Source organism: Triturus cristatus, chromosome 6, assembly GCF_964204655.1.
Source record: "Triturus cristatus chromosome 6, aTriCri1.1, whole genome shotgun sequence".
Taxonomy (NCBI): Eukaryota; Metazoa; Chordata; class Amphibia; order Caudata; family Salamandridae; genus Triturus; species Triturus cristatus.
In genome coordinates, this window is record NC_140589.1 from 305446080 (window position 1) to 305466665 (window position 20586).

Here is a 20586-nt window from a genome sequence, read left to right on the forward strand (position 1 = left end):
ATATGTTCCCTCATTAAGCCTACTCTGTGGAGGCATAAGGTTTTGGCACTGCCCCAGGTTTATGTCAATCTGGGGCAGCATCAAAATCCATGGGTGTTGCATGGAAAACCCCACTGCAATGCCCATGGAATGCTTCCTTGGCACAGAGTAAGCAATACAGTGACTTGTGCTGCTTTGTCTTACTACATATCTATGAGGCCATGCAAAGCCACGCAGTCTAGCTTTGCGTGGCCTCATAGATATGACTGAGAGGATTGCGCCACAAGTTGCGCTCTGGCAGTGCAAGCGTCTCATAAATAAGCCACTGTGTGCATTTGAATTACAGTCTTGAAATGGGATCGTGTGTACAGATCTCTGAATTCCTTTATTTGTCTGCAACCTGCCATGTAGAGTTTGCTATTCTTCAAAATGTTGTTTTCTAGAGGTCAGCAGAAGGGCAGTACTTACACAAGATGCCATTGTTTTCTAGAATAAAGCCTTTAATCTCTTTTATGTAGGTTTCTATAGCTCCGTATATGAAACAAGTTTAACAATGCTGATAATAATTTAAGGTGGTGTTTTATCTGATCTCTTCTAGATGATAAGCCAAGTCTCTAATTTGATACGAGAGAAAACCTCCACTAATTATATGTGGGCTTGAGTTATCTATGTAAGTAAATTAATTTTATTTCGATTAATTGAAACCATAAGCATTTACAACACAATACAAAATAAAATTTGAAACGATTAAAAACATCAAAAAATAGACATCATTAAAAAAGTGGCTTCTTAAAGGTCCCATTATGAGTGCAACGCCAGCGTTTAATGTTATCATTCCTGGTTTTCCGTACCAAAATACAGAGATAATGATGGAAAGCACAGTATAAAGTGCAAAAGTAAAATAGTCATAAGGGCCTGACACCGCTAGCCGTGAGGCTACCTTATATTCTAACTGCTTAGTGATATGTCAGTTGGGTATATCACTGCATCTTTTATTGTCGCTTCCATAGTAAAGTGCAAAGGTGTTGGTGCAAGCCACACTATAAAGTGCAGAATTAAAGTTATAATACACTTGTGCAGATAACATTGCCACAACCATGTATTCAAGCTCCCTTTTCCTGAGGTAAGATACAGAGATATTAGTACAGACTGCATTCAGGTATGCATATATTAAAGAAGGTAACCAACCTGTATAGACAACTCAAATTGTTCATTATGCTGATTGCTGAAAAGCCATTGAACCTTCCACTGTCATCAGCCTGCTTACTTTTATAACACACTTTATAAAACATGCAATCACTTGAGGGGTTTCGCCCTTCAGGAAGAAGTGTAGATGGAGCAGATTGACTTTATTAGTTGTTAGACTGTTAAATACGATTATAGGAGTTAATAGACATGCATGCATGGCTGCTTTTGTTGAAATGTTGTTTCTCTCTATCCACTAAGTCCCCTTTATTTGTTTGTTTAGGGCTGATTTACAAGAATTATGAGGTAGGGACTGATCCCATAGCTATTTAGCTTTTAAGTCTTTCAGGGCCTACTCAAAGTCCTGGGTCCAGCTGTTTGTATTTGTTCGAAAACCTGTTTGTATTTCTTTCCATATCAGGAAGCACAATGTTGCCTGATCTGACAGTCTTAGTAGTGAACATGCAGTTGAGTATGGAGCTATTTTGTACTAGTGCTTGTTCGATTAGGCCAAATTCCAACTCGATCTGAGCTGAGGATGCGTTTGGGGAGAAGTTCAAGGAGACAGAAACCCTTGCTTTATACAGAGTTGAGAAAGAGCCCAAACCTTCCCGGGAAAAATTCTATTTCTAAGCTAATTTTTTTAAATTAACTTGGCCTTTATAACTGTGAGAAGAGGAGACAGAGTTGGGCTTTGCAACTTGCGTTGTAGGGACTGAAACGCTGCAATCAGAGAGGAGATCCTTGGCTTTATTGAATTTTGATGCAGACGATAAGAGATACTCTCTTGCAGCCAAACCACGAGGTATATGTAGCTTGTACTTTTAGAGACTGGGGTGCACCCAAAGACCGTTTTTTTCTTTTTGAACCTCCTTCCAAACACTACAACCTGAGTTTTTGCAAGGTTGACAGCAATTTATTTTTCAATGCAGTAGGTGTGACATTTGTTCAATAACCTCTGCAGACTGGTCCTAGTCAGATTCATGAGCACTACTTCACCTGCATATTACAGCGTAGATCTGAGATAAAAAGATTGGAAAGTGTAGGGGCAAGGACACAACCTTGCTTCAAGCCCCTCTTGATTGATATTTTAAACAACAGGCCTTTGTTCAGGCCAAGTTTGGTGTGTCCCTGTTTATTTGAATGTAATTGTTGGGTGGCACGAAGCAAATTTCTGGGTATATTCCAGCTGGGCAACTTTCTCTAGAAATGGTTTCTGTTAACGTGATCAAAGGCCTTAGAAAAATCCACAAAGCAGGTGTACAACAGTTGTTTTTTAAAGGGGGATTTCTCCATAATCATGAAATGCGCAAACAAATTGTCTTTAGAGCTAGATTTGACTCTGAATCCTTTTTGGTTGAACGGGATTAAACCATGGGTTCTCTTGCAGCCCATTCTTCCAAATTGGACAATCATAGACCGTCATAGTATTTTGAATCTATGTCCACGAAGGCAATCATACGATAACTGTCTGGGGTAGCGTAAGGACCTTTCTTGTAGATCGGTAAGAAGCGGGACTCGCTTCATGATTCAGGTATGGCCTCCGCAGATAGACAGAAATTAAACAGAGTGTGAAATCTGCCACTCAAGAAGTCACAGTCTTCTTTGAATGTGGCAGCTGGAAGCTCATCAAGATCCATCACCTCTACCTTTCTCAATCATCTCCATTATTTTCCCTGAGAGAAGGACAAAGTAGTTGTAAGTTGAACTTTAGATCCTTACTATGGCCGGTGAGAGAGTGTTCCACCTGACCCTTTGCCAGTGGCTGCCTAAGTCTTGTGTGCCAATGGTTCTCTCTGCTTGCACTCTATCATTGGATTTGTTTAGGCTGATGATCTACTGTGAGTGGTTTCTACTATATTCTAATCCACAACTTTGTTAGAAAGCTGGAGGGATACAACAGTTCAGTCCAGATTCTGCTTTGGGAGATATTGGAGAATCCCCCTGGCTACGCCTGTTGAGTGACTGGAGCCCAAATGCCTCGAAAGTGCATAGGAATTTGTGGTCTCATTTATTAATAGAGTTGAATTTAGAAATTTGGGATGCCCCAACTCATGTCTGCTCTGCTTAGACTAGCACTTCTTCTCAGATGACTGGCAAAGTTAAGATTAAAATCTCCAGTAAGTATTTATGGGATTTCTCAGTGTGAGGCTTCTAATTCTAAAAGGAGATTTCCTAACATCTTATATTACAAAGTTTTTGAGAGGAGTTTGGGTTAATGTATTCATTTAGAATGATAATTGGACCTGTAATGCTACCAAAATTCCAGTTATGTATTATTACACCGTGCATGTATGGCAACTGAAAATCCAAGCAGCTTAAATTGAAGGTCTTGTCCTGCGTCACATAAATCGAATGACCACTATTTGGATGTCCATTTGTCTTAGCTTTTTTGGCTCGAGTGAAGAATTTCATTTTTGCCCACAGTGTCAGCTCCTCCTCTTTCCAGGTTTCTTGAATACAGGCCACATCAAAACTCCCTAGAAGGTATTCCAATTCAGGATATTATTGTTGTAATGGACATAGACAGGGGTTTCTTATGAGGGGACTTGCCACTATGAGAGTTTATGGTTTGGGGGGCCCCACTCTTTGAAAGACTGTTGTACTGACTGCTTTATTTTGGTGATTGAGGCAGAAAATTGACTCGGGCAGCATCAGTCAATTTTGTTTTGATTCAAGCTGGAGGATGACCAGTTTCAGTCAGCTATTTGGGGGTTTGAGGGTTTGGATAGCCTGCAACAGCGACCATGAGATTTGTTCAATACTAATGTTACAGAGTCTATTGGCCGAGCGTGATTAGTTCTGCAAGCTCTTATTGCATTGCATTGTGGACGCTGTTGCCTGGCTCTGCTCTGCCTACCTGCATGACTGTCTTTCTCTGATTGAATCAGATTGTCTTCCTCAGCTAATAATACTGTGTGCTAATTCTCCTTAGCCACATATAATATCAATATTCCCAAGTCTGAGAAGCCTCTGTGCCTGATTTAGATCTTGGCATATTTGGTCCCGCCATCGTTTTACTGTCGGAGTCCTTGTCCGCCAGCTAAGTGGTCCTCTGGCATTATTTAAATGCTGGCAGGTCCATGTGCCAAAGACCATCGGAGTGCCACTGTCTCTGTCGGAATTTTCTACCCACGTTGACGGTGTCATAGGCAAAGTCGACTGTCAGAGGTAGTACAGCCAGTTGGTCCATTGGGGCAATCCCGATATGCCTTCCCTCCAACTCAGCTGTGGCGCGGAAACCTTAACACCTAAGATGGCAGATTGGAAGGGATGTAAGGCCGAAACCTATTTTCTCTCTGTTTCACGCTTCCTGTTCCATCATGACCCAGTTACAGCCCTGCCACTGCTGCTGATACTTGACCATGATGCAAATAAATCCCATTGTCACTGGAATCAAAGGTAAGCTGCTACTTTTAACTTATAAACCGGCAAGTCAAAAGACAACATTTGCACAGGGCTTGCTCATTTAAAAATCTCTCCCACAAGCAATAACATACCAATGTGTAAAACATATGTGTGTAGTGTTGATGTTTAAGAAATTTTAAGAAACACACCTGTAAAATATGAATGCATTATAACATTTGTTGCAATCTGCCTTCATGAAAATGGGCGCTTACACAAAATAGGACAACAATCGAAAAATCAAAAAGTGACCATACAGGTGTGTTTAATTAATTTTCGCAAACTATCAAATTAAAAACATATGCATTACACATTACTGGGCTAAGTCAAGTGTAATAAAATGTAGAAATTGCACTAGACAATGTGTAACATTTGTTTTGAAATAACTGTAAAATCACTGTCAGTCAAAAACGTAAATCAGATAATATATTAATTACTGCAACTTGTCCCCTTGTCTAGTGCATTTCCTGTATTGTATTATATTTCAATCCTCACTTTATTTTTTAAGGTTTCATTCATATGTGTTCATTATTAAAAAAAGTTTCAACATCTATTTGTTAGTGTAAGTGTCCATTATAATGATCAATTCTTGCACCAAAATGAAATGTCCATCACATACTATTTAAACTAGTGTATGGACTTTAACAAAATGTTATATTTCCTGTCCTAATCGTATGCAAAATATGTACTTCACATATTAATCAGTAACAGTTCTAGGAATCAAAGAATTGCAAATGAAAAATAATGTCACGACAAACTTGGTGAAATGAAAATATTTGTTTTATTGCAAAAGGAGATACTACTCACATGACTTAAATTTATGAGAATAAAAGAATAAATAGAACAACAAAAAATGTCCATAGCTGCACTGTTGTGCTGTTGCAGCAAGCTTGGGTGGGTTTGTGTTTGGAAGGGGTCAAGGAAAGGCCTGATAAAAATTATTCTGAACGAAGGGAAAAGGCAGGATGGGTGGGAGAGGATTGGGTTTGGGAGGTAGTGGAGGCTTCAGTGGGCAATGTGCATGTGTCTGTTGTTTTTGCAGTTGCATGTGGGTCTGGTCTATGTTGTCTACATTTGGGTGTGTGTTTCTTGGCAGGTATGTGTTGTTCGGGCATTTGGGTTTGGTGGATTTTTTTTTGTGTGTAGGAGTGCTGGTGTTTTAGGGTGTTGGTTTGGATGACGGTGCTGTTGAGGTGGTTTGTGTGGATGTGGTGCATGTGGGTGTATGTTTTGCAGTTGCATGTTTATGTTTGGATGTGTGTGATTTCTCAGGTGTTTTGTATTCAGGTGAGTGTGTGTGCATTTGTGTTTGGTAGGCATTGGTATCAGTCTGCTGTTGAGGTGGTTGGTGTGGTTGGTTTAGTGCTTGTGGGTGTGCTGGATGTTGTGAGTGTGGTGGTGGTTGTGGTACCTATGGATGTGACGGTGGTTGTGGGTGAGGTTGTGTTGCCTGTGGGTATAGTAGTGGGTGTTGTGCTGGTGTTTGTGTATTTACTTGTGTTTCTTTGTGTGTTTCTGTTTATGTGTGTGGGTGGGAATTTGGAACTGAGATGAGGAAGGGACCTGAGTAAGGGCACAAGGTAGGGCTGGTTCAAATGCTGCAGTCAGTGAGAAGGCTAGTCCTGTAAATGATTTCTGAAGGTAAGACATAGAACTATGAATGCCTTCTAGGTATGCTACCATTTGTTGCATTTGGTAACATTGGCACTGGATTAGTGGTGGGCAGTGAACTCTGCTCCGCCAGCTGAGTTCGCAGAATTTTTCTCACTCTGCGCTTCACTTGGAGCCCCACGTTCAGCAAAAACTCTGCCATCCACACACAGAGTGGAGTTCACCAGCACTTTCCACTCATCTCAGCTGATAATTGGTTTAATTCCTTATTCCCCACTGTGACTCTTCACTGACATTCCACCCAGCACGTAGCCCAAGTTGCATGTGCCACAGCATCTAGGTTGCCTTGAAGACTATATGGCCATGTCTCCCTCTTCTGTGCCTCTTTGCACAACATAGGTCCTGGAATGCATCTGCTCCATGTCTCGGTATGACTCACACTGACGTAGCGGGGAAGATAGATCCTCTTGCACGCATGACATCACTGCGGGCGCGAACTGTCGCGAGACAGCGCAAATGGCTAAAAACAATACAACATCTCATGGAGAACGCGACCGGATCAAGAAAACTTGTCGGCGAACGCAGGGATTCAGGTAAGGCGATCGCACGCGCACGAGAATGTATTAATTTACAGCGCGAGCAAGAAACAAATTATCGCCAAGCTGCGGAAACTGGAAATTTTGACATTTTCGCGCTCTCCGCGAAACGCGAAAATGTCAAATTATCGCAATTTCCGCTACCGGAACGTCATTTTCGCCCAGGCCTAGTTTTTATGCAACACCACGGAATACCACGTAATGCAACTCCACAAGCTCCCACCTCCCATACTCTGGATGGCAGTCATGAGTGTAGTCTGGCCTACAGAGATGCTGTGTAAGAGGTCAATAGCCTACTTACTCAGCCCTTTTAGGGGATCAAGTTAGGCCAACTAGGAGGTAGCAAGCGAGAGGGTGGAGATTGTACTCTGGGTTGTGGACAAGGATGCAGTTGGTACAGTTTCTGTAGGGTCTGCCACCAATAGGGAATGCTCCTCCGAAGATGATGTTGATGAGCTGGTGGCCTCCATTACAGTACCCTCACCCTACATGCCCCTGGGTTTGTGGTGTCTGTTGTTTCAGCACCAAAACCACAGTGACCAGCTGCTTCCCCACCTACGTGGCCAATGTCTCCTTTGCCTGGTCTTGAAAATGATGTAACTACATATGCAATGGTTTAATTGTTTCTGTGTAAATAAAAGTAATCAACAAGTTTTTTATTTAAACATTTTCCAGTTTCTCAGATTTCACCTGCTTCCAGGCTTTCAAACTCTTGTTGATTTTTATCATTATCTCATGCATGTAGGGAACTTCTTCAAAAAACATTTGGTTTCAGTTTTGTAATTTATGATCTTTTCACTTAACCATTGTCAAGTCTCTCCAGGAACTGTTTAAAACCTCTGAATGGTCCTGATTTGTTGACTATAATAGTAAATGTATGTCACCAAAAATGATACAAAGCAAAAATAAAATTGTGCAGTTTATGTACAAGGCAAAAAATAGCTGAATAATATTGATATATTGCATACAAATTAAACTATGAATCTATGTTTGTCAACAAATACTGCTATGTTGTTCCACTATTTGTATAAACTGACAGCCTTCACAATGGTAACACTTACTTAAAGTAACCTAAATATATTTCAAATGCTCAAAATATTATATGGATGCAGTGCAGAAGTTGCTTATCAATGTATCACACAATATGTACATACCTATGCTGTTGAAGACATGAAGAATTTTTTGGGGCGATTGACAAATGATTTCCACAAGATAAATAAATACATAGGTCTTGATACATTTATAATTCACTGTAGTACAGAGCAAAAACATTTGGATATCAGACTCCAAAATATCTGAACTTATTTCCAGTTTGTTTTACCATAGTGATTTCTATTGTAAATATACTGGCATTCACTTTAGGCCAAAATTGGTGCAACATTACAGTAAATATTGAATACACTGATTCATATATAATGTTTACTTCAAAAATAAAAATTGCAAAGCACATTATGCAACAGATTACACCTTGATGCATTTCCACAATTTTCGAATGCGTCATGTGTTGTGTCTGATTGTGATGTATCCAGACGGGATACTCCAACATTTATGTGACATAACATTTTATCTGCAAAAATCCCTTTAAGTATTCTATTTTTCTTCATCATTGATTATTTGTCTGAGCATAACAAAGGTCAGTTTACAAATGTTTGTGGGTATGTGTTACTTTGCCACCAATGTGTACACATACCTGTCTGTTGTTTCCAAAAATTGGATGCCTATCAAAATATTTTACCAACAAATAGAATGGATTACATGCATATCTGTGAAGGAGTAAGACATCATGCAAATCTGTCACTTTGAACATGAATTAAGTTTAATTTCTGATTCTGGGATATGTTTAAAATCCAAATTGTAGCCATTTATTTATATGTTTCTAGTCATATTGGCTCACATGCTAACTCTTGTTTAGCAATAATACCAACTCATCACTGCAATGTTTGGAGCATCCACGGTATCATGAGTGAATTTTATGATATGTCACCTGTAATAGGGCTAATGTAACATCATTCACAATAGTGAAGGAGCTTCACACCTGACACAATAATAACTTGTGGCTTGTTTGGTACACTGTCGCTTATCACATCAAAGAAACTCATGTATATTGTGGTATAGTTGCTCCAAACTGTCCTTTTGTAGTGATCTGAAATCAGGTGTCATCTTTGTTCACAATATAATATACAAAACACATCACCATAAACCTTGTACAATATGTGGCCTGTTTGGTACAACTGTCATTTATCAGATCAAAGAAACTCATTAGGCCGGCATAAGTGCTCAAAACTGTCCTTTTGCAGTGATCTGAGATCAGGTTTCATCTCTGAACACAATTTAATATACAAAACACATGATCATACATCATACATTATTGTTTACTGGGCTCAAAATGGGTTGGCAGCGGGATATAACACTACAGAATAATTTAGCCAGATGTAAGTCTAAAATAAATTTAGAATTGAGTAAAGAGATTGCTATTAAATATCAAACTTTTAGAAAAGAGTGCCATGAATATGGAGAGGCTACTGGACGATGCTTAGCCCAGAAATTGCGAATAAAAGAGGCTGAACACAGAATAACGGGGATTAAAAACGCGGCTGGGTTTATTGTGTCTGATCCCCAGGAAATTCTTAAAGTCTTTTTTGAATTCTATACAGAATTATATACAGGGCACGATACTGGGGGCTCTTTGGTTGATATGGGACTATCAGCCTCATTGTGGGGCCGATTGGCTCAGGTGGACGCTGCAATGCTTGATGAGCCTATTACTTTGGGGGAACTAGAACAGGCCATAAATTCTCTTGCACCAGGGAAAGCTGCTGGACCGGATAGACTCCCCCTGGAAATCTTTAATACCTTTTTCCAAGATATTAAAATTGATATGCTCAAAGTCTTTCAACCGGCACAAAAAGGGGACATGCCATTAACCTGGGCCGAGGACAATATTTGCATTTTTAAGAAAAAGGGCAAAAAATCTGAACTACCCGGGTCTTACCATCCAATTTCTCTTCTTAATGCTGACGATAAAATCTGCTCAAAAATTTTGGCTACACGCCAGGAACGATTTAAGATCCCTGTACTCTCTTTGTACACTTCTACTAATGCCACTGGAGAGCTGCCTTGGGTCTTTTGGGACCAGGTCGTCTCAGTTTGGGGAAGGAAGGGGATTACCCGACTTGGCGATATGTATCAGGCCGATGGGAGATTATATCTATTTGCTGAGTTGGCAGAGAAATACCATCTTGCCTCAACCCAATTTTACAAATACTAGCAAGTAAGGGACTTCTCACCACAAAGTTCAAAATTGTAGAAGTTATTAGAAGACAGGGAAACATCTGGGTAATTTATAAAACACTGCTAGAGAGTAGAACTGATGACCTTTAAAAGTGTAACATTAAATGGAGAACCAGGTTGGGGAATTCAGAAATTTCATTGGAGAAATTTATTGACTTGGCGGGGAGGATTTTTATGGCAGCTAATTTAAAAAGTCAACATTATAAAATGTTATTCAACCTGTATCATATCCCTGTTAAGATGATGGGAAATGTTTTTGTTGTGGAATAGACAGTGCAGACACCTTGCATGTGTTTTTTTACATGTACGGCATTGGACTCTCTTATAAGATCTATAGAGAGGCTTTTATCAGAAATTACGGGGGTTCCTGTTAAAATGTCTCAATCTATGATGTTGCTTGGAACTGGGGAAGACCTCCACCAGGGGAAGATATTGTATAAATATCGTTATTTAATTTTTATGGCCAAAGCGGTGGCTCAGTTAGCAATAGCGTCACTTTGGAGATATCAATAGGCCCCGTCTTTTGAGATGTGGCGTGCCAAGTTTTTCATTGTGTACAACATGAAATACAGTCTATATGCTGTCAAAGGTTATAGAAAAAGGAAACTAGGGTTATTGATCTGGGGGCTTTGAGGGAGTACTTGGCAGGTTAATGAATTTTTTTTATGTGTAACTCAGTTGGTATTTCATGCTATCTTGATGTCAGGGGACACTAGTTAGGACCTTGGTTTATTAATCAAATTAATGATGGATGTTTTGATGTACATCTTCACTTATGCATTATGCATTTCACTGCTATGGATCTCAAATAAAAAATGTTTTTAAAAAAATGTTAAACTCAAACAAGATGCTGCTGTTGGGCTCTCATCTGCCCATTAAGCTCCTTATAAGCCACCGTAAGTATGTGTGCCATTAGGGGGGTCAGTGTGTAGCACATGCACTTCCCAAGTTGGGTGGACTGTCCAAGCTGGACATCAGATGACTTTTTGGTCCTGCGTCATATGTTGTCCCACCTCTTACAACAATGTATGCTGCGCAACTTGTAGACCCCCCAGGGTCCACACCTTCTAGGCGATGACCTTCCATGTGGTCTTCTTCTGATGGGTTTTGACCAGAATGGATACAAGAAATGAAAAAAACAAAATGTTTTCTGTGAATTTTTGCTTGTCTGTAATGACGTAATACAATTTTTAGAAATCAATCACAAGCTTAGGCGAAAGTTACAACACAATATTTAGTTTTTATCATTCTGATAAAGTAAAAAATCACATTATAGTAACCTGTTGAGTACCCCAAGTCCCTTGTCATGTCCTAAATTTACTAACCAGGCCAGCCATATCGTATAGGCCCGGGGTCTTCAACATCTTCTTCAGTGAGAGCTACTTCTTATCAGTGAAAATGATTGTGAGCTACTGAAGGCTAAACAACTTGTGCATTGTTACCAGACACTTCCATGCACAGTTTCATAGACTTTAAGCCTAATGTCCATAGAGCCAGATACTATGGCTTTATCTAAATACTATGATTAAAATCACTATGAAAGGGCTGTCATGTGTGTGAATGGGAGCACTGTCTTTTTGGGGATGGATGGACATGTGAGCATATGAATGGGATATATTTGTACGTGTGACTGAGAGCCAGTATTGTATGTCCTTGCTGAACAGGACATACCTTTTGCCATATGTGACACACTTACATGTACAACACAAACATACAATAATTTCTTTAATGGGAGAAATTTAAAGTGGAGACAAATATTCAGCCAAATGTTAATAATAGAGAACATTTCTATGCACTTTAAATTTCTCTCATTATTAAAAAGAAGGCTGTGTTTTTCCATTACACTTATGGCGCAGTGTCTTCAGAGAGTAAGGGTCCTGCTGTTTGTAAATATGACACTCAGAAATGGTAGGTAACATTCTATGGTCATTTTCTACCATTTAAAGCATTTAGAAACATAATTTTGTTCACGGCTCCAAGATTCATTTGACAAGGACTTTTATTAAAGAATAAATTACATCTGTACTTTACTTGTTCAAAATCTGACTGAGCACTGCTCATTATCAGGCCTTGCTATCTGCAGACTAATGATAATAATTTAAAATGAACAAAGCCTTCCCTTAACTTTAAAAGTAAAACATGACCTTGTGCTTACTTGAACATTTACCGAAGGCTATGAGCTAATCTGAAGGTGTCTGGGAGTTACTGGTAGGTCACAAACTGCTGTTTGAAGAAACCTGATCCTGGCTGTGTGAATTGTGGGATAACACAAATAACAAATCCAACTTTTATTTGGAGTATATTTTACCTGCTGGCGGTCGCCAGTAGGTAGTTATAGTTAGGACCAAGTTTCCATAGGAAGAGCATTTTTTGTTTTGCTTAGAACTTTGGCGTCGTTTCATGAATCTTCATGAAATTTTCCAAACGAATTCTTTGTTCATATCAGCTCCTATGTGGGAAGTGTGGGGGTGATTCGTCAAGGGGGGGCTGAGAAAAAAGGGGGGTCCCAAAACATGTTTTCACACCTATGCACACAGTCTGATGTACCCCATCCCTCCCACAGCACTGCGCTCAACACGTGTCTGTAGGGCAGCGCTGCCCGCTGGCTCAGGCCTACAGTACGGTCCAGCAGGTCCTTAAAATGAGACAGATATGTGACTGAATGAGGTCAGAGAACACATTATTAAGCAGGGCAATATTGCTTGTTTGTACCTGCACACCCAGGCTGATGCACCCCAACCCTCCTGCAGCATCGTGCTCAAATGCAGCCCCTGTGCACCCAGGCCCCACTGCTCACCTGCTGTCATTGTTGTGTGTCCAAACACGACGGGCAGCAGTGTTCACAATTCAGGTGCATTGTTGATTGTGACAATGGTGTACGCCTTACGGATCCCTTTTTTTATTGTGCATTGTGAAATGCGAAGTGGATGCGGCCATATCATCTGAGGCAGTGTAGAAGAACTGGGACATGTGGCGTCGTCCTTATCCTATTTATACGTACGCAAAGTGGGCTGGGCTTGCATACGCCAGGCGAGCGTAGGGGTGTGAATAATGGTTACGGGGACCTGGGCGTTGTTCACTTCCTGCCTGGCCAGGAAGTATATTTATGTGTGTTTCTGTTGAAGTTTTGACATCGCAGAATTTGCAATTTACATTAATGCAGCATGTACCGGGAGGGCGGCAACTATCGCTAATGAGATGCTGTTCGAAAACATTGAATGGCCAACATCACATGTCATTGTCAAGGTTGTGGATATGCGCAGACACTCATGTCAATGGTGTGCGGTATTATTGAAAGGGTTGCTGTCGCGAAGTGCACACATGTGAATGTGCTCGGATGGAGGGAGGATCAGCAGTGAGGCTACGTCATAAATAGTGATAACTTTCATTATAGTCAAGCAATGCATGCCAAACCTGAATCTGAAAGTCTCACATATGACACACTCCTATACTGGTAAAGCCTGAAAACAGAGAATACAGCAATACAAATGTACACATTACTGTTTACTATTTGTCACATGTGATCTAGGATGTGCACTCTGCCCAGGGCTGATGATACCCCTTTGGGCCAGCAATACCCAGGCCGAAAGGCAGCACAATAATGTGCACACACACACACACCAGGGGCATTGTGTAACACACATTTGATTTTTGATGTAACGTTTGAGATGCATGGCCATCACACGTGGAAGGCTAATGTACAGACCATGAATATTGATCAAGATGATCGGTGTATGTTGTGTGTAGTAGAAGACATGTGTACACAGTAAAAAAACTTTTCAAAAAAGCTCTCTAAGCAGAAGGGGTGTGTCTCATCAAACGCTGTAGAGAGAATGACTAAAATGGGTGGGGTCCTCCAACTGTTACAATGGGAAATGTTATGAACTAATCAAATGCTTTTTTTTAAGGTCACATGGCAATCGCGCATCGAGGGCGCAAGGAGGCCGCACCCGACAAGATTTTGACAAAATATATTTATCCTAATATAAGTTTATTACTGTTAGAAATATATAAATGTTTAAAATATTTTAGATTATCGCTTGCTCTCATATACAGTTTAAAGTTATTTAGATATAGTTTTGAGACATAAAAAAACTGAGGGAATGACATACCCGGGGCGACACCATACGTCTATGATGTAACACAGGGCCTGGCAGCGTGCACTCGTCACATACACAACACGCAGCGGGCGCGACCCCATAAATACATGACGAAACGCATGGCTTGGTACTGCGTACCTGCCGGATACCTATGTAGCAGCTGGCGCAAACTCATACGTATATGATGTTACGCGGGACGTGGTGCCACAAATCCGTTGGATACGAAATGTGCATCCTTTACGAGTTAGCAATATGGCGGATAGGATTCACGTGGTGATGGAGCTTGGTACACTACTGGTATGGGAGTGCAGTTTTCATAAAAAAAAGATATACCTATTTTTTGGGGAGATAGAAAACATTACTTAATTTTTTAAGATAAAAAATGAAGTATAATAGAGTTCCAAAATATTACAAAAAAATAGAAAAAATATAGGTTTTATAAACATTAAAATATGAAATTAACATTTAAAAAACCTTCGAAATTCACTGCAAAAAAACATAGGTTTTACAGACATTATAGTTAGGAATTAGCATTTAAAAAACCTTTGAAATTCACAAAAGAAAACATAGGTTTCAGGGACGTTATAGTTAGTTGGACATTTGACTCGTATAAAACCAGAGAAATTCACCTGTTATAGTTAGTTGAGCTAACTATAACTCGCACGCCCGTAATGCACTACTGATGATGTCACATATTACATCACTCATGACATGGTCAATGACTTCACTGATGACATCACTGATGACATCTCAAATGACATCACTGATGGCATCACTGATGACATCATCCACGTGATAATCTGATGCACATACTGATGCCCTAATATAAACTTTGATACACCCATTCTAAATGTTTTAAACTATACACACAAGAATGCCATATACTACATACCATTCACTGTTTCCTAGGTCTACAAACATCCAGTCACTCATACATGTAGTTACTCATCAATACAGTAGTATAATATGCACCCATACATCTATACATGCAGTCACACTCTGCCGCTCATTCATAGAGTTACTCAGACACCTAGTCAGTATTGCAAAGAATCAATCACATATCCATTTACTCATGTATACAGTTATACACACCAAGTCCGTTATTTATAGACACACCATATCACTTATTTATAGAGATACTAACACATATTTACTGTCTTATACAATTACTGATACAAGCAGACACTCATTTATACACAAACTCTTCAAATAACTTACTCTCATGTATAGTCATTTATATACTCCAACACTCACATATAGTGGCTTAAAACATATGTAGCTAGTCACACATATACCACTGAGAAATTCATTCACTCACCAACACACCCATACACACAGTAATTTATCCATACAGCCCTTCCCAGATGCGCTTTTGAATCCATACAACTAGTGAATCACCCACTCAGACATCTCTGCACAGAGTCATGCACCCCCCCACCCACCCATACAGACATTCAGGGATGCATACAGATACTCAGACAGCAAATCAATAACCCATATAGATACTCATGTAGCTATTCAGCAATCCATTCAGTTGCTTACACACCAACTGAGAGACTAATACAGACTTTCACATAGTGTAGTCACTAACCCATGCATTCAGTAAGACACGTTCAATCACTCACATATACAGTCAGTCACGCAACTACTAAATAATTACTTCAGGCACTTGTAAATACATTCATTCTTCAATACTCCTTGGCATAGATATATATGAAAAATAGTTAAACTTTACAGAAACACACATTCACTGGATGATGTCATCAGTGATGTCATTTGAGATGTCATCAGTGATGTCACTGACCATGTCATGAGTGATGTAATATGTGACATCATCAGCAGTGCATTGCGGGCGCGCGAGTTATAGTTAGCTCAACTAACTATAGCAGGCAAATTTCTCTGGTTTTATATGAGTCAAATGTCCAACTAACTATAACGTCCCTAAAACCCATGTTTTTTTTTGTGAATTTTTTTTTTTTTATTTTTTTTTTTATTAAAGTTTCATCGCAGCAAGATAATAACAAACACTAATACAGCCAATAGCACTTATATCAAGACAACCATCATTATTACAGATTTAGGCCCCAATCCTAACCAATGTCCTCCACTTAGAATTGGATCAGAGATCCACTGTATTATACATGACAAACAAAATTACCGCGCCTTATACTCCCTCACCACCCCTATATCAATAATCCGAATTTCCTTTGCCTAAATCCCTTCACAGCGTATAAACTATATTCTAAATTATAAACATTGAGAAACTTAACACGCTACAGCTCAAAAGGCAGGGCCTCTTGCTGTAACCACAAAGAAGCAATTGTCAGCCGAGCAATCGCCGTGGCCATAAAGATTAAATACCGGTGCTTATATAATGGCTGCCCCTCCCCGACCTCCTCCCCTATACCAAGCAACATCATGGATTGAGAGATTTTAACCCCATCGCCGGTTATTTCTGTCAAAAACTTCTCTATAGATTTTATCAGAGGGTCCAGACCCTCACATGTATAAAATACGTGGACGATATCAGCACTGTCTTTAGCACAACGAAAACACTTCCCATCTTGCTGACCCCCCACATCATCATTTTACACGGGGTATGATATAGATTGAATATCATTTTATAATGTTGACTTTTAACATTAGCTGTGCACAAAGTCCTTCTTGCCAGGTCAATGGTTTTTTCAAGTGAGATTCCGGGGTTCCCCAACCAAGTTCTCCATTTCGAATTATATTTTTCTAGATCATCCAATCTACCCTCTAGCAATACTTTATATATAACCGCGATCTTATCATGCCATCTAATAGATTCTACAATTTTAACCTTCGTAGTACAAATAGGGTGTTTCCCCAGAAAATCCCTGATTTGTAAATACTTAAAAAAGTCCATAGAGGGTAGATGGAATTTATCCACCATCTCAGCAAATGCATAAACTCGCCCATCGTCATGATATAAGTCATCAAGTCGGGTTATCCCCCTCCTCTCCAGCCAATTGCCACCTGGTCCCAAAAAATCGAGGGGAGGTCTCCCACAGAGTTGATAGGGGTATACATAGAAAGTACAGGAATCTCACAGCTCTTCCGTACAGTATTCCACACTTTAAACAAAGCATTCAATACCTTAAAGCGTGTTCTTTTGAAATAGCTACCATCCACTCTATTAAAAAGACAGTGCTTTACCTCTGGTCCTAGAATCATCTGGTAGATTGAGGGGGCTTCAGCTAAGTTTCTAACCTCCTCTCCAGTAAGCATTAACCAAAATACATGAGTAATAATACAACGCAAAATTCGGTATGGACCATCCTCCCCTTTCTCGGGAGAGAGTCATAAATTGAGCCGCTCTACAAGGTTTCCCCGGGGGCCCACATAAACCTAGAACAAAGTGATTGAATCTGTTTATGGGGAACCTCCAGCGGCACTGCCCTGAAAAAATACATAACACGTGGTAGAATGTTCATTTTCAGGACATTCGCTCTGCATACTAATGACAAATGGAGATTCTCCCACCTTTCAAATTACCTTTTCAATCCAGAGATGATATCCCTCCAATTAACCTCAATAATCTCTTGAACAGAGGTGCGGATCTTAATACCCAAATAAGTGGTTTCCTTAGTACACCTGACATCCCCATCCATTACGTGGCTTGTGCATAATATTTGGGTTTTTGCAGTATTAAGTTTATACCCAGAGGCTGCCCCAAAGGTCTGCGCCAAAGATTCTATTTCAGATATAGCAAGCCTAGGATTAGAGGTGACAATTGCTATATCGTCGGCGTAGGCCAATACAGAATTGCATTCTTGTTGTACTATACAGGGCAAAATCTTTCTACTTTGTTCTAACATAAGAATAATATACAACGCAAATAAAAGTGGTGAGCAGGGACATCCTTGTCGTGCACCTCTGGAGATTGCGATGGCCTGAGAATAATGTCCCATTGAGCAGATTTTCGCCGACTGAAGATAATAGAGGGCATTTAGGGCGTGTATATAGCTTTGTCCAAAGCCCATTTGTTTCAGTCCCCACCAGAGGAAATTCCACGAAACCCGGTCGAATGCCTTTTTAGCATCGAGTAAGATCAAGCCAAGTTCACGAGATTCTACCTGTGCGATGTCAAAGAGAGTTATTACTCTATGCACATGATCTACCTTCCCTCTCCCAGGTATAAAACCATGCTGTTTTAGCGATACTATAGATGGTATAATTTTTGCCAACCGCCTGGCCAAAATTTTCACATAGATTTTACCGTCAGCATTGAGGAGAGAAATTGGGCGGCAAGACCCAGGTACTTCTGATGGTTTCCCCTTTTTCTTAAACACACAAATATTAGGCTCGGAACATGTTTGTGGAATCTCCCCTTTCTACATGGGTTGATACACTGCGAGCATATCATTTTTAATTTCATGAAAGAAAGTCTTGAATACTTCCAAGGGGAGCCTGTCTCGTCCTGCAGCTTTCCCTGCTACCAGTGAACTAATGGCCAGCTCTAATTCAAGCATTGAGATTGGCTCCTCAAGTCTTTTAACATCCGTTTGGTCAAACTGGCCCCATAAAGCAGCTGGCAGTCCCATATCGATTAGAGACGGGTCTCCAATCTGGTTCTTGGTATATAATTCTCAATAAAAGTCATGAAATACTTTAAGAATTTCCTGGGGATCAGATACGATAGCCTCCTCTGTATTTTGAATCCCCTTTATTCTTTGGTCGGACTTTTTAATTCACAATTTCTCGGCTAAGCACTGCCTGGTGGATTCGCCGTACTCATAACATTCTTTTCTGTATGTTTGATATTTTATGGCGATCTCCTTACTCCATTCAAGATTAATTTTGGCCTTACATCTCGCTTAATTAATCAGAGGTACAGTGGTATTATCTCCTACAGCTAGAGCAGTGGCTAGTTCCTCCTCGGCGGTCTTGAGGTCTTCATAAAGAGCCTGCAGTATCTGTTTCGCCATTTTACATTTTAAAAACCCAAAGCTCTGCGCTTCCCCTCTGAATCCAGCTTTAAATGTATCCCATATGACCCCCAGGATGCCGAATATCTATTAATTTGGAAAAATTCCTTTATCCACACTCTCATATGCTCAGTAAATTTTTCCTCCATCAAATGCTTCCTGTCAAATGTAAACATTCTCCGGGCTAAGCACCTAGCGATCATCGACATTTCAACTAACACAGTTGCATGGTCCAAGGTCACCCTTGGATATATACTAATTTTCAGTCCAGTAAACACTGCTGACGGAAAAAAACAATAGTCAAGCCTAACAAGCCAATTATGAGGATGTGAATAAAATGTAAAACCTGGGTTTTGTCTATGCAAACTGCTCCACACATCCAATAACCCATGATCAATTAATAATTGAAATAGGGCCCTATTATCCCAAGGATTCCTACCTTTATAGTTTCGCCCCTCATTTTGAAAATCTTCCATGTTCAAATTAATATTAAAGTCCCCACATAAAAAAAAGGGGTGGGGCATGTAGCAAGCTCCCCATTCAGATATTCCAATATTAGGGCTTCATCCAAATTAGACTCGTAAACTGTACAAAGAGTAAATGATGCCCCCCCTCGCCTACATTCCTCAATAGCCCAGCGTCTAAAGTATCAGCCAAGGTGTGCCCGGTAGCTTGGATATAGGGTCTTGCCAATATCGCCACCCCTCTTATCATACTTGACTGCCTTGAGGTTACTAATACCGTATAACCCAATTCTTCTAAGACCTTGCATTTAACCCACGGAATATGTGTCTCCTGTAGACACACCATATCGGGCCTATGGTTTTTTTAGTGAATTTCAAAGATTTTATAAATGCCAATTCCAAACTGTAATGTCTGTAAAACCTATGTTTTTTCAGTGAATATATATATATATATATATATTCACTGAAAAAACCATAGGTTTCAGGCACGTTATAGTTAGGAATTAGCATTTAAAAACCTTAGAAATTCACTGAAAAAACCATAGGTTCCAGGGGCGTTATAGTTAGCTGGACTTTTCACTCGTACAAAACTATTGAAATTCCCTCTTTATAGTTAGTTCAGCTAACTATAACTCACGCGCCCGCAATGTACTGCTGATGACGTCACATATTACATCACTCATGACATGGTCAGTGACATCACTCATGACATCACTGATGACATCTCAAATGACATCACTGATGACATCACTGATGACATCATCCAGTGAATGTATGTTTTTCTGAAAATTACATATGTTTTATATATTTATATCTCAAGGTCGATCGAAGAATAAATGGGTATATAACATAAGTGCCTAAATGGATGATTTGTTTTTGAAAAATTGATTGTATAACTGACTGAATAAGTGTATCTTAGTGAATACATGGCGTTGTGAGTAATGTTTAAATATGTAAATATCTCTATCAGTCTCTCACTTTGTGTAAAAGTGGCTACATGGGT

At 39.9% G+C, this 20586-nt stretch overlaps 1 protein-coding gene across 1 annotated transcript in view; it reads right to left on the reverse strand.

Annotated features, from left to right (window-relative positions):
• Positions 1-946: 946 nt before the first annotated feature.
• The window catches only part of LOC146816783 (protein FAM204A-like), a 118770-nt gene continuing 99130 nt past the window's right edge, over positions 947-20586 (reverse strand). The window contains exon 3 of the mRNA XM_085609569.1: positions 947-1097. Within this exon, the coding sequence (XP_085465695.1) occupies positions 947-1097 (151 nt within the window). The remainder of the gene's footprint in view (positions 1098-20586) is intronic.